The sequence below is a fragment of the Juglans microcarpa x Juglans regia genome, chromosome 3S (genome assembly GCF_004785595.1).
Source record: "Juglans microcarpa x Juglans regia isolate MS1-56 chromosome 3S, Jm3101_v1.0, whole genome shotgun sequence".
NCBI lineage: Eukaryota > Viridiplantae > Streptophyta > Magnoliopsida > Fagales > Juglandaceae > Juglans > Juglans microcarpa x Juglans regia.
Genome location: NC_054599.1, coordinates 25,640,744 through 25,655,812, shown reverse-complemented (window position 1 = coordinate 25,655,812; position 15,069 = coordinate 25,640,744). Strand labels below are relative to the sequence as shown.

The 15,069-nt window shown below is 36.4% G+C and overlaps 1 protein-coding gene across 1 annotated transcript; it reads left to right on the top strand.

The window, feature by feature from the left end:
• Positions 1 to 12,202: 12,202 nt before the first annotated feature.
• LOC121258835 (protein FAR1-RELATED SEQUENCE 5-like) lies at positions 12,203 to 14,435 on the top strand (the record flags this gene model as incomplete). Its single annotated transcript, XM_041160366.1, is given in 4 exon segments — positions 12,203 to 12,304; positions 12,395 to 12,554; positions 12,632 to 13,603; positions 13,606 to 14,435. Coding segments are annotated over 4 exon segments (2,064 nt in total), but the record flags the coding sequence as incomplete, so codon positions are not given.
• Positions 14,436 to 15,069: the final 634 nt, after the last annotated feature.

The window sequence follows — 15,069 nt, the reverse complement described above, 5'->3', positions numbered from 1 at the left end:
CTCTCACCAAGTGTATCTTATGAGAACGCAAATTCCTGCATTCTTTGCATGGGCATCTAATACGCCTATCACTATCGCATGTACCTAATGCGAACTCCAAGAATTTCTTAACACCTTCAACATATACATTGTAATTCTGATCCAATCGATCGCTAACACTCATCTAACTCTTATCCATGCCAACTATATTCATTACAAACAATCACGTGTGCATAAGCAAACAAGCATGTATCATATATCAATCAAGGAGTATGCCACATTTCATCTTATAGTTGGTTCTATCCCATTTGGGATTGTAAGATCATAGTCGCCAACATATGATCTATTATCTGTCACGTATAACAAAATTTCGGCAGCATCTCTCCATAGTTCTCCAAATATGCTCGTTTGGTTGTGTGCATTGACGATTAACACGTCGTTGCACCATCACCGAAACTGCATATCCAGAGAACAATTGATGAATCTACCAAAATCATAATATTGGACGACAACGGATATAGATCGATAGTTTGCGAGAATGATCTTACAATCACAAACTGTCCACTCTGGACAATTTAAGAGTTATCAATCAAGCATTCATCCAGATTGATAACTCTTGAATGGGTCTAAGGTTTATTTTGATGAACAGACAATGCAAGATATGCTAACATATGTCAAACAATAATACCATATTATTTATACAACAATACAACAAAAACATAATTAGTAGGTATTATTTAAAGATTTAATAGTATTTTAATTTAAATATTAATTTTATTAATTTAGAGTTAACTATTTAAGTGTTATTAAATCCTAACTATTTGTATTTTAATTTAAAGATTTAGTAGTATTTTAATTTACAAACTTCATTTTATTAATTTAGAATTATGCATTTAAGTATTATTAAATCTTAACTATTTGTATTTTAATTTAAAGATTTATTAGTATTTTAATTTAAATACTTAATTTTATTAATTTAGAATTAACTATTTAAGTGTTATTAAATCCTTACTATTTGTATTTTAATTTAAAAATTTAGTAGTATTTTAATTTACAAACTTCATTTTATTAATTTAGCATTAAGTATTTAAGTATTATTAAATCTTAACTATTTGTATTTTAATTTAAAGATTTAGTAGTATTTTAATTTAAATACTTAATTTTATTAATTTAGAATTAACTATTTAAGTGTTATTAAATCCTAATTATTTGTATTTTAATTTAAAGATTTAGTAGTATTTTAATTTACAAACTTAATTTTATTAATTTAGAATTAACTATTTAAATGTTATTAAATCCTAACTATTTGTATTTTAATTTAAAGATTTAGTAGTGTATATAATTTACAACTATCCTTACATATTTGTATTCTAATTGTAAATACATTGATGTATAATTTACGTTCGAATAGTGCTAAACTATGTTCGAACATAACATACACGTTCGAACGGTAAGACTAACCTGTTCGAACGGATTCATTCCAGATTTCAGTCATCTTCAACAACGAAAAATCTCATTAATCACGAACTCACAGCAACATAAACAACAAAATCAAGAGCATACAAATTTTCAACATTACAAAATATTATTTTCAAACCAAAATGAGAATATAAAAGACATACCTGAATTTTTGGAGATGAAAAGGCAAGGAAATTAGATATATATGCCGTGCGAAATAGCTCCCTAACAAGTAGTAATTCGAGAATAATTGAGTGAGATGAAAACTCTTTTGAGTTTGGGGGCTAGATTGAGGATGAATTATACCTGGTGTCGTGAAGGGTCTCTATTTCATAAGAGACTGAGCGTGGCACGCGGGAGGAGAGCGAGATTGTGAGGTTCTGTCGTGTATTTGCAGAAGATTTCTTGTTCGAACGATTATTTATGTAGCGGGAAAAAATTCCTTCCTAAATTTTCACGTTCGAACATATAAATAGTATGTTCGAACGGTAATGGATGTATTCCCGCTCGAACATTAACCGTTCGAACGTTTATTATTAACAGTTCGAACGGTTTGGTAAATGTTTACTAATATTGTTTTTTACACTATACCTTCAAATAAAAGAACAACATTAATATATATATATATATACACACACATTAGATGATACTATAGTTTAGTAACATAGTAATATCATATTATAATATATAATCGATAGTGTCATCTAATTAGATTATAACTAAAATATATTATATTAATATATTAGACTATATATAACATATATATAATATCATATATAATGTCATTTATAGTACTAGCATATATAGTGCATCTAATTAGATTATAACTAAAATATATTATGTTAATATATTAGACTATATATATAACATATATATAGTATCATATATAATGTCATCTATAGTACTAGCATATATAGTGTCATCTAATTAGACTATAACTAAAATATAATATATTAAAATATTAGTATAATATTTAAATGTATTGAAGTAAACCATTCGAACGTATTTTAACTGTTCGAACGGTATTGCGTAAATAAGTTCTTGCGGACGGTCATTTTCACGGAAGTTCAAACTATTAACAAAACTTCATTTTCTCCAAGTGAACCATCCATCTCTACCGTTTAAAGCAGCCGTCACCACCGCGAACAGTACCCAGTCAAAGCCTCTTCTTCTAAGCATCGGTATGCTATTTTTCTAACTATTTTACCGTTTAAATTTAGGTTTTTGATAGATTATTTGTTTAAATTAGGATAAAACAATTTATCCATCAATACTCACCGTAGATTTGATTAAATCCATTGTAAGAAGGTTTATTTAAGTCTTTTTGTATTAATTTGTTGAAAAATCGGTGGAATCGAAGGATTCCATGGATTTCAATGGCTGAGTCGACTCAGCGTAGTCGCTGAGTTATATTCGCATACCGTTCGAACGCTGGTTAGGGCATTCGAACGGTACTAACCAAACATGTAGTATACCGTTCGAACGTTGTTTTATACGTTCGAACAGTATACAAGGCAAACATGTTTGCATACCGTTCGAACACTATTTTAAGCGTTTGAACGGTATGATTAATTTTAGTAATATTAGTGAATCGATGTTTTTATTCCATATTGTAGTTCTATTAAATCTTAACGAGAATAGATATTATATTAAAATTAAATTAATATAGAAATTTATCACATTTTGTCAAATATTTAATTTCTATTAATATTAATCTAATTAATATTAAATAATGTGATATTATTTTTATAAAATTCTATTGTTCACAATGTCTCACTTTATTAAATTACTATTCGTATATAATTTAGTAGGGGTGGGCAGCGGGGCCCCGCCCCCGCTGCCCCGACCCGCTTTCGCCCCGCCTCCGTTAGGCGGGGCGGATCACCCCGCCCGTCAGATGCGGGCGGCGGGGCCACCCGCCCGCATCTGGGGCAACATCCGGGGGCGGGGGCGGGCTGGGGTGACCCCCGCCCCGGATATAACCCGCCCCGCCCCGCTGATATTATTATATATATAATTATAATTATATATAATTATATTATATATTATACGTTATTTACATATATTTAAAAAAAAAAAAAAAAAAAAACCCAGGCATGAAACGACGTCGTTTCATGCCTGGGTTTAAAATTAAAACCGAAACCCTTGGTCCCTTACGCAGACGACGTCTACTTCGCATCTCAGTTCTCACCTCTCGGCTCTCACTCTCGCTCGCAGCGGCGCAGCTCGCTCTCGCCTCTCTCTCTCTCTGAGTTACTTCTCGCAGCCGTGATCCGCCGCCCGGTCCATCACCTCTCTCTCTCTCCGGTTCCTCTCTCTTCATCTCCGAAGGTAAGCCGTAAGAAACCCAAATTTTTAAATCAATTTTTTTTTTTATTTACATATTTAATGGAGATTGGAGGAAGGATGGGGTTTATTGGAGATGGAGGATGGGATTTTGTGAATTGTGTGCTGTGGAGTTTAGATTGTGCATGTGGTTTGATCTTTGAAATTTTGAATGTGACCCGTGAATTGTGTGCTGTGATTTTTTTTTTTTTTTTTGCATTATATAATGTGTGTAAAACTGTAAATCACTGAATTTCAATATTATTGTGTCTAGGGCTCCAATCCGAAACCCTAAATTAATTTAGGGGTTTTAATCTTTGAAACCCCTAAATTAATTTAGGGTTTCGAAATACCCTAAATTAATTTAGGGGTTTTAATCTTTGAAACCCCTAAATTAATTTAGGGTTTCGAAATTCCCTAAATAGCCCAATCCGAAACCCTAAATTAATTTAGGGGTTTTAATCTTTGAAACCCCTAAATTAATTTAGGGTTTCGAAATACCCTAAATTAATTTAGGGGTTTTAATCTTTGAAACCCCTAAATTAATTTAGGGTTTCGAAATTCCCTAAATAGCCCAATCCGAAACCCTAAATTAATTTAGGGGTTTTAATCTTTGAAACCCCTAAATTAATTTAGGGTTTCGAAATACCCTAAATTAATTTAGGGGTTTTAATCTTTGAAACCCCTAAATTAATTTAGGGTTTCGAAATTCCCTAAATAGCCCAATCCGAAACCCTAAATTAATTTAGGGGTTTTAATCTTTCAAACCCCTAAATTAATTTAGGGTTTCGAAATTCCCTAAATAGCCCAATCCGAAACCCTAAATTAATTTAGGGGTTTTAATCTTTGAAACCCCTAAATTAATTTAGGGTTTCGAAATACCCTAAATTAATTTAGGGGTTTTAATCTTTGAAACCCCTAAATTAATTTAGGGTTTCGAAATTCCCTAAATAGCCCAATCCGAAACCCTAAATTAATTTAGGGGTTTTAATCTTTCAAACCCCTAAATTAATTTAGGGGTTTAATCTTTAAAATTGCTATGCATTAGGGGTTTAAAAAATTAATTTAGGGGTTTAAAAACAGAATTTGATGTTCCCTACCAAATTGAACAAAAAAAAAAAAAAAGAATGCACTAGGGTATTTCGAAATTCAATATAATGAATTAAGATGAAATATATATATATATATATATATATATATGAAATTATGAATGTCAAGTGGTACTTTTTTTTATTCTACTTTTTTTTTTTTTTATGTTCATTATAATTTATATAGTTGCTATGCTTATGCCTTATAGTCTTTCAAGTTATAAATATATATATATATATATAAATAACTAAAACCACTATAAGTCTTTTTATAACTTGAATAATTAATGTGTCTTTTTAATGCCTAAAATTTATGACTTTAAATTTTTTACAATTGTTTGATGAATTATATATATAATTATAATTTTTTATTCTAATTTTTTTTATGTTCATTATATATTTGCTATGTTTTCTATAATTTCAGATTTGTTGTTTGCTTGAGTTATGGATATGCCAGCAGATTCTAGTGCGAGCTCTCCTTTCCAGGCCGAGGGCACCCCTACCCCTACCCCTACACCTACACCTACCCCTCCTAGTCAAACCCCTACCCCTAGCCCTACGGCACCTTGCCCCGCCCCCAAGCCCAACAAGAAACCTGCTTCAATAGTTTGGAGTCATTTCACCAAACTAGAGGGTGGTGACTCAAGTAACCCCCAAGCCAAGTGTAACTATTGTGGAAAAATTTATGAATGTCACTATAGGAAACATGGCACCTCACAATTAAAGGTGCACTTAGAAGAGCAATGCAAAAAAAGTCCAATATTAAGATCATTACAAGACAAAAGCCAATCTAGGCTAGAAATTGGACTTAAAAAAATGGCGGATGAGACTAGTGGGGGTGCAACTTTGAAGGGGTATACTAAGTATGATCCCGATGAGTGTAGAAGACACCTAGCTCGTATGGTCATAATGGACGAGCTACCTTTTCAAATTGTTGATGGGAAAGGGTTCCAAGCGTATTCTCGCTACTTGGAACCAAGGTTTAACATTCCTTCTCGCCACACGGTGGCAAAGGATGTAAAAAAACATTATTACATTGAAAAGGAGAAGTTGAGGGGTCAATTGGCGGATCAATTTGTTTGTCTCACCACTGACACTTGGACATCGATCCAAAATTTTAATTATATGTCTTTGACTGTGCATTTTATTGATTGTCATTGGACATTGCAAAAGAAAATTATAAAATTTTGTAAAATCACCGATCATAAGGGTGAGACAATTGGAAAGGCCTTGGAGGCCGCAATAAAGGAGTGGGGGTTGACCCGAGTGGTTACAGTCACAGTCGATAATGCCTCGTCTAACGATGTTGCATTGGGACATCTAAAGACCTATCTTAGAGAGGCAAATAAGACACTCATGGGTGGTGAGTGTCTGCATGTGAGATGTGCGGCACATATTCTGAATCTGATTGTCACTGATGGTTTGAGAGATCTTCATGACTCGATTGCTCGGGTTAGGACTGCTGTGAGATGGGTGAGATCTTCTCCTTCGAGGTTGGACAAATTCAAGGTTGCTGCGAGATCTGCGGGCCTAACATCTAAGAGGGGCCTTTGTACTGATATGCCTACACGATGGAACTCAACATTTCTGATGTTGGAGGCGGCCCAAGAATATAAGCTGGCATTTACATTATTGGGTGACGAAGACATCCAATATGTTAAATATTTTGATGATCACGGGGGATTGGGGAAACCCGTAGAGGATGATTGGGAAATTGTAACTAATTTTGTAGAGTTTTTGAGGCTTTTTTACGATGTCACCATGAGGCTATCTGGAACTTTGTACCCTACATCCAATATTGTATGTCAGCAAATATGTAGGGTAAAAGAAGAATTAGATGACATGGTCGCGGGTGGTCACATTAGAATGCGGGAGATGTCATTGATTATGAGGACAAAGTACGACAAGTATTGGGGAGATTTAACGAAGGCTAATATTTTGTTATATGTAGCTGTCGTCTTTGACCCGAGGTATAAGTTGGATGGCATGATATTTGGATTGGGCCTTGCGTACGGGCAAGTATGGGCAGAGCTTATTGCAGCAAGGGTTCGGGAAACCCTTACTAGATTATTTGATGAGTTTTCCACCCTGCGGGGTGGTAATATTGCGGCACCTACACCTACCCCTTCAGCCTCAAGCTCACAGTTTCCTGAAGTCGAGGTTGGGAAAAGACGTAGATTGGAGTGGGGTGAGAGGTATGAGCAGACCCCCTTCCTTCGGAGTTCTATAGAGGCTCAGTCAGAGATAGACAGATACTTAGCAGCAGAGATTCTACCATTTTCCCGAGATTTTGATATATTAAGTTGGTGGAAGGTGAATGCCGTGAAGTATCCCATCCTTGGAGAGATAGCCCGCACACTTTTGGCCATCCCTGTTAGCACAGTAGCCTCAGAGTCAGCCTTTAGCACGGGAGGACGTGTATTAGATTCATTTCGGAGTTCATTAGCTCCTGCCACTGTGGAGGCTTTGATTTGCACGCAGAATTGGATCAAGGGAACTCCAATTCATGTTCCGGATGTTCTTGAGTATGAGAAGGCCGACGTCGAGGAGGATAGTGATGATCAGTTTGGATCTGGTATTTATTTTAATTTCATTTTATAATTTCTTATTTTAATTTATTTATTTTCATTTAATTGGTATTCATTAATTTGATTTCAAATTTAATATTTATAGTGATACATGAGACGACGTCTACGGCTACCTCCGATGCAGTATGACTTTGTATTGGACCCACCATTGTCATGGTTTGCACAATTTCTTCCATAATTGTTTTTTGCATTTAAAATTTTGTTTCATCTTTATAACTTTTTAATTCTAATTTGTTTTATTTTTAACTTATTAATATTTCAGGTTTTATAACTTATTGACTTTTATGATCTTGATTTTCAGTCTCACAGCAATCGACATAACTCACCACTCAGTGAACTCACCGCTACGGCTCCACCCCAAAATCAAATTGATCAAATTGAAAAATTATGATTTTATTCATTTAACATTGATTGTAATGTTGCTACAATAGTTAATTGTATAATTTGTAATATTTATTTCTTTTAGAGGAGTTTGTAATAGTGTAATAGTTTATTACTTCTCTTAATTTGTATAATTGTGAACAAAATATTTTAGCATAGTGCCTTACTGCCTTAGTGATGATTACTACTTAATTAGTTAATAACGTAATAGTTCAATGTATGATTCTATATATCCCTTATATATATATATATATTTTTTTTCCTGTTTTTAAATATATATACTTTTTAATCTAAATAATGGGCTCAAATGGCCCAAAAACGAATTCTGGGCCCAAAGTGGCCTAAAAACCGATTCTGGGCCAATTAGGGCCCAGAAAAATGTACTGGGCCGAAGGCCCAGTATGGGGGCGGGGGGTGCGGACGGGTGGGGGTCCACCCCGCACCCCGGCCCAACGGACGGGGGACCCCGCCCCCGCCATGCGGGGCGGGGTCCGGGGAGAAATTCCCCACCCCCGCATATGCGGGGGCGGGGGGCGGGGGAGGGGTGGCCCCGCCCCGTAGGGGGCGGGTATCACCCCTATAATTTAGTAATTAGTTATTTATTATATTTTTATCGTTAATGTTGTATTGATAGACTCTTTAATTGTAAATTTTAGATTGATTAAAATGTCTTCTTCTAGGACGGGACGTAAGCGACGCAATCCAATTGAGACTAGTATCAATCCAGGCAAGGAGATGATTGTTTCACTAGAGCAACAAGTGAAACTTTCTGACTTCCAGAGTCTTATCCGGAAGGGTCATTCCCTGCCATCAATCTTCAGGGATCGTGGTCGGGGACCTATCTTAGATGAGCGGGAGGAATCATGGGATACCGTCTCTTATATTGACATTGTTTCTGAGTTCTATAAAGAGTTCAGTGGTGCCAACCCAGATGACGGAGAGGCATACAAGATCTCTGTCTAAGGAGTTTCAGTTATATTTTCACGGGACGGACTCGCTGAGCATCTCGGTATTCCTAGGTTGTTAGAAGCATATCCGAACGTGGTGCCTAGAGAGTCTGATCATTTAGCTAAGGTGGAGACAACTGAGGAGGAGGCACCGGTTTATACAGATGAGGTCGATACCCTTGCTGATCATGAGGTGAGGGATTTGGTTGTTGGTCCAGATGCTCCCCTGTATGACGGGACGAAGAGCATCAAGTAGGCAGATCTATATTCTTTCTTCAAGATTCTGAATTTGATCATCGCTAACAATATTGACCATCGGCAGCACAAAACAGGGGTTGGCATTGACCGGACGAAATTTATTATACGGGTCCTCGTGGTATTCCTATCGACTTGGTGGGGTATATATTCGATAGGTTTCGATCAGAGTCCTGGTACATTTCGATGGATATACTGTCATTCAGGATCCTGATCACCCGATTTTTGCTATTTACTGGAGTCGTGCCTGATGTTGCTGAGCGTAAACGGGAGTCGATGGGACCGATCAACAGCACCACTCTCTCACGCAGCACGGGACACTCGAGTCTACATCTTCGTAGACATGTTCCAGACCCGGTTGATCCTTAGAAAGATGCATAGCCAGGAGATCATGGAGTATCGGCCGCTGGGACATCCAGATAGACCGCGGCATCAGTACACAGTGCTACTCGTGAGGACATGACCGAGGTCGTGCGTACAGCAATCAGCGGACAGACATCAGCGTTGATCGATGCAGTGCGTAAGGAGGTCCATTTTGCTGTGTCTAAGTTTCGTATAGAGATTACTGGTACCATCTCTGAGTTACGTACGAAGCTTGATGCCATGTCTGTGACTCAGGTCACCATCAGTACTCGACTGACACAGATAGAGGAATGCTTACCTGCAGTCGAGGAAGTGTGCAAAGAGTTTGGGTCTTAGTACTTTCTATCTTTTATTTATTTATTTATTTTGTTTTTAGAATGGACAATATTTAGTATTTTGTAAATTCAGTATTTAATTATGAATTAGTATTAGTTTATATTTTCTAAACTAATTATTGATTGATATTATTCCTATTATTTAATTGATAAATTTTTTATAATTACTAGTTAATATAAATATAATCTTCTAAAAAAAACATATGATCACCGTTCGAACCATGCAAATAACGTTCGAACAGTATTGATTCATCATTCGAACAGTGAATATTGTACATTCGAACGGTAGATTAATTTTTCGCTATAATAATGTTACTTAATGCGCCAAATTGCACGTTCGAACAGTGCTGATTAATCATTCGAACGGTGAAAATTATACGTTCGAACGGTAGAACAATTTTTCACTATAATAATATTACTTAAAGCACCAAAATGTACGTTTGAACGGTTACATTCGGACGGTTAAATTTAACCGTCCAAACGTTAAAACATTACATTCGAACGGTTTTATTATTAGGGATAAAATATTTCGTCTCTAATTATCCCGTTCGAACGGTTTTGTTCTTCCATCGTTTGTTTGGGACGAAATCTTAAATTTGTCTCTAAATCTCACTTTTTGGGACGATTTTCAAAGAAAATCGTTCCAAAAAGTCTTTTTTGTTGTAGTGAATATATAATTATTTATTGTGAAATTTATTGTAATTATAAAAGAGCTCAAAATAAAATATAAAGAAATCTCATAAAAATAAACAAACAACCTAACATAATTTTATATAATATTTTAAATAGATCTACTTTAAAATAAAAATAATTTTGCAATCTAACATTTTTTATTTTTATTTTTATGTTAACAGATGCAAGAGACTTAGAATTATTTTATTTTATTGTGGACACTACTAATACGTAGAAAATTAATTTAAACTAGTTTGGATATATAAAAACAACGAGTAACACTATACGGAATCCACTGTAGCGGTGCACTCAGTGCACTCAGTACGTGGATTTCATTTTTTTTTTTAAAAAAAAAAAAAAATCAAAACATGCGTTTTGATTGAAGACTGGTTTGAAAATTCGTTTCATTCGTTTCTGCCATTTGAACTCATGCCGCGAAACCCCTGCTCCATCGCGACCCGCATCTCCTTCCAGAACCCATCACCTCCCGGCGACGCCGTCTGTCTCATCAGTGCCACCGAGCGGCAGTCCTCCGAGTGCCCAGTGCCTCCACTGTCCCGTGAGCTCGTTTGAACGGAGTAAAGAATATTTGAATCCCGCGAAACCCCCTTCCTCGCCACGAACCCGCGTCCGTCGGCTTCCGCTTGCCACCTCGCGACGACTTCTTCTTCCCAGCGCCACCTCGAGACGCTCGTATCTCTACCCAGCGCCGCCGCTCCCCGCGAGCTGATCGAACGGACCAAACCAACGACGGGTAAGAGTGCTCTGTTTCGCCAAATGGTTTTGTAGGTAAATATTATACTACCATTTTCCCGTCCATACATGCTATGTACATCATGATTTTTGTGTTTTCTGAGATGGGTATGCTTAGGGCATGGAGAAAATTCCAGAAAATGATATTTGCTATTATAATCTGTATTTACATGTGAAAACATTGAGGAAAACCTGTGTGTTGTCTCCTAATGTTATCAAGATGCAACTGAGGTTGTCATTAACAAATATGCTAAATTTTAATTTTCAGATTTAATATTTATGCTGATGTGTGAAAGCTTGATCAGAAGTTGTTTATTAGTGATCATAGTTAATATTTGAGCTTATTTAATTTTGGTTGCTTTAAAAGTTGTTTATTAGTGATCATAGTTAATCATTCCAATGAATTGTTCCGTCCGAAACATATATTTTTTTAAGAGTATAATTAATTAGAAGAAAATGTGGTAAAATAGAAAACAGTTTCATGTCAACAAAAGAACAAAATCTTTTAAACTTCATGTGTAGTGAAGACCAATTTGATTAAACAGTATGAGAACAAAGCAAACTTTTGACTTCTTAAATAATAGGAAGTCTCAAAATATGGCTATAGCATAGATAGGATGCTGTCAAAGTAATTGTTTTTGCAATATTCATAAAAAAAATAAAAATAAAAAAAAAATAAATGTGTCCAATAAGTGTCTTGCAATAGTTTCATGAAAACACTATTAGAAACTATTCCGAGCACTGAGATTAGAATATATTTTAACTCATTTTTTTTGTTCTTGACAAGTAGAAAGACATGAAAATAGACTAACTAAATACTTGCTACATGATTCGATGGATTCCATGAATTGGAAATATCTGTTTCTGCTCACTGAGAGTGATTTGTTTCTATTTTTTCCGTTCAAACAATAATTGTACGTTTGTATTTCATTTACGTAGAAAGTGCTTATATTTTCAGATTTTGCATTACGTATGAGGGTTTAATCTTTATTTTTCTTCTTTTGCCATCTTGGAAGACTGGATAGAAATTATCGGAAGACATTCTTAGCCTTATTGTGATGGGGGAAAATGAAGATAGAATGCATCCTTTTGATATAAATATGCCCTACAATTCCCCGAGTACTCCAGTAGATTATAGCCCATTTTCTGATTCATTTGAGGTATATTTATTTGAATTTTTATATTTCAGAAGTTAACATGTTAAATTTTTTAGAGTCATCCAATTTTCCCTAACAACGTGCCTGTTGCAGCATATGCCACCTTATATGTCCTACCACCCTCCGCCGAGTAATCCAGATGACTTGAGGCAAGAAGTGCCCCCGACGTCAATTGTGCCAACCAATACCACATTTGAACAAAATCTTGGAAGTACATCACGGATGACTGCTGAAAGTTGTCTTGATGCCGATGGTAGTACAGTTTTATTTGCCTTGATTATAATCATTGTAATTTTGTTTTGATGCTAATCCATATGTTTCCATTTTTAGACATGGTCTTCGACATAAATGAATATTTAGAGGGTACCACTATTGTCGATGATGATGAAGTACGAGTTGAAGCACCAAGATCTGGGATGGAATTTGACAGTATGAAAGATCTTACAGCCTACTATAAGCAGTATGCGAAGCAAGAGGGTTTTGGTGTACGGACACAAAGGACTAGGAAAGATGATGAAGGGAGGCCTGTGTACGTGACTGTTGGTTGTGCCCGTGGCGGAAAGTACAATCCTACGAACAATAATATCTCGAAGCCACGACCAACAACTAGAACGGATTGTAAAGCGAGAGTAAATGCGACATTGAGCAAGAATGATAAATGGGTTTTCACCACTGTTGAAAATGTGCACAACCACATAACTGTGAGCCCCAAGAAGACAAGATTCTTGCGATCTCACAAACATCTAGATGAATACAGTCAAAGGATCCTCGACCTAAATGATCGAGCCGGTATACGAATGAACAAGAATTTTTATTCTCTTGTCGTTGATGCGGGGGGTTTTGAGAATCTTCAGTTTCAGGAGAAAGATTGTCGGAATTTCATTGACAAGGCTCGACATTTAAGGTTGGGTAAAGGTGGTGGCGAAGCACTTAATCAGTATTTCCAAAGAATGAGAGATCGGAATGATGGGTTCGTTTCTAACATGGACTTGGATGATGAGGGAAGGTTACGAAATGTATTTTGGGCTGATGCTCGGAGTCGAGCGGCGTATGAGTATTTCGGAGACGTAGTAACATTTGATACAACGTACCTAACAAATAGGTACGGGATGCCTTTTGCGCCATTCGTTGGTGTTAATCATCATGGTCAGTCCATATTATTAGGAGCGGGATTGCTTTCAAACGAGGACACTGAAACTTTTGTGTGGTTGTTCCGAATGTGGTTGGATTGTATGAATGGTCGGGCGCCCAAAGCCATGATAACCGACCAAGATCGGGCAATGAAGAGTGCTATTGCCATTGTATTCCTGAAACTCGTCACAGATATTGTTTATGGCATATAATGCGCAAACTTCCAGAGAAGTTAGGATCTCATGCGCAATTCAATGCGGGGTTGAAGACTGACCTTCATACTGCATTATATGACTCACATACCAGCGGTGAATTTGAGGAGAGCTGGGGTCAAGTAATTACGAAGTATGATCTCCACGGCAATAAATGGCTTCAATCCTTATATGAGGAAAGGTCTTTTTGGGTTCCAGCTTACTTGAAAAGTGTATTCTGGGCTGGAATAAGCACAACACAAAGGTCGGAAAGCATGAATGCATTTTTCGATGGGTATGTCCATTCCGGTACCACGTTGAAGGAATTCGTCGACCAATTTGATAATGCTCTTAGAAAGAAGGTGGAGTTAGAGACAATGGCTGATTTCAATTCTAACAACCAAACTATTCCCTGCGTGTCCCATTTTAATATTGAGAAGCAGTTCCAAAGGTTATATACAAATGCAAAGTTCAAAGAAGTACAAAGAGAATTACTGGGCCTAATGTGTTGTAATTGTTCGTTGGTAAGCACAGAAGGGTGCATTTTAAAATACCAAGTGTTGGATGAAATATCTACTGATGACCACATCAAAACCTTGGATTTCTGTGTTTACTATAACGAAGAGGAGGTGGAGGTCAAATGCACGTGTGCACTGTTTCAGACGAGGGGGATTCTATGTAGGCATGCACTTAGAGTTTGTCAGTTGAAAAAGATTAATGTGCTGCCAAATGTATATGTGTTGGATCGTTGGAGAAAGGACTTAAAGAGGACATACACATTAGTCAGAAGCAGTTACGATGACCAGCAGGACAGAGCAGATGCACGGAATTATGAGCGGGTGCTTAAAAGATGTTCAAAATTAGCCACCAAAATATCCTCTGATAATGAAAAAATCAGTGCTTTCTTGCGTGTTGTTGATGAGTTTGAGACAAAATGTGAAGGTTCAACACTAGAGTCGGCATATGAACAAACGAAGGCCAAAGCAAATGTCGTCTTGGATAAGGGTAAGAAGATACGAAGCCCCAACGTGGTTCGAGGGAAAGGGAGACCCCCAAGTAAGAGGAAGGTTCCACCAGTGGAAAAGTTGGCAACAAAGAGAAAGAAACCGGTATGACATCATGTCTAATTTTGTATTGTTTTAAGTTAATATTATGAATCTAATATCTGTCTATTTATGTATTGGACCTCAGACTTCCAGGAAAATCTTGGTAGATGAAACACAATTGGGTGAGACATTGGGATCTGAACAACACCAATTTGATGATGGGGTTGATGTTGGAACACAAAACAACATTTTTACACAATCAACTGCAGAGGTTAATTGTGTCTTTTAAATAACTGACAACCATGTATTACATCATGATGCACACTTGTAACCCTACGATTGTTTTATTTCAGATGTGTCACCATCTCGATGCACATTTGTAATCTCATGGTGATGAGAA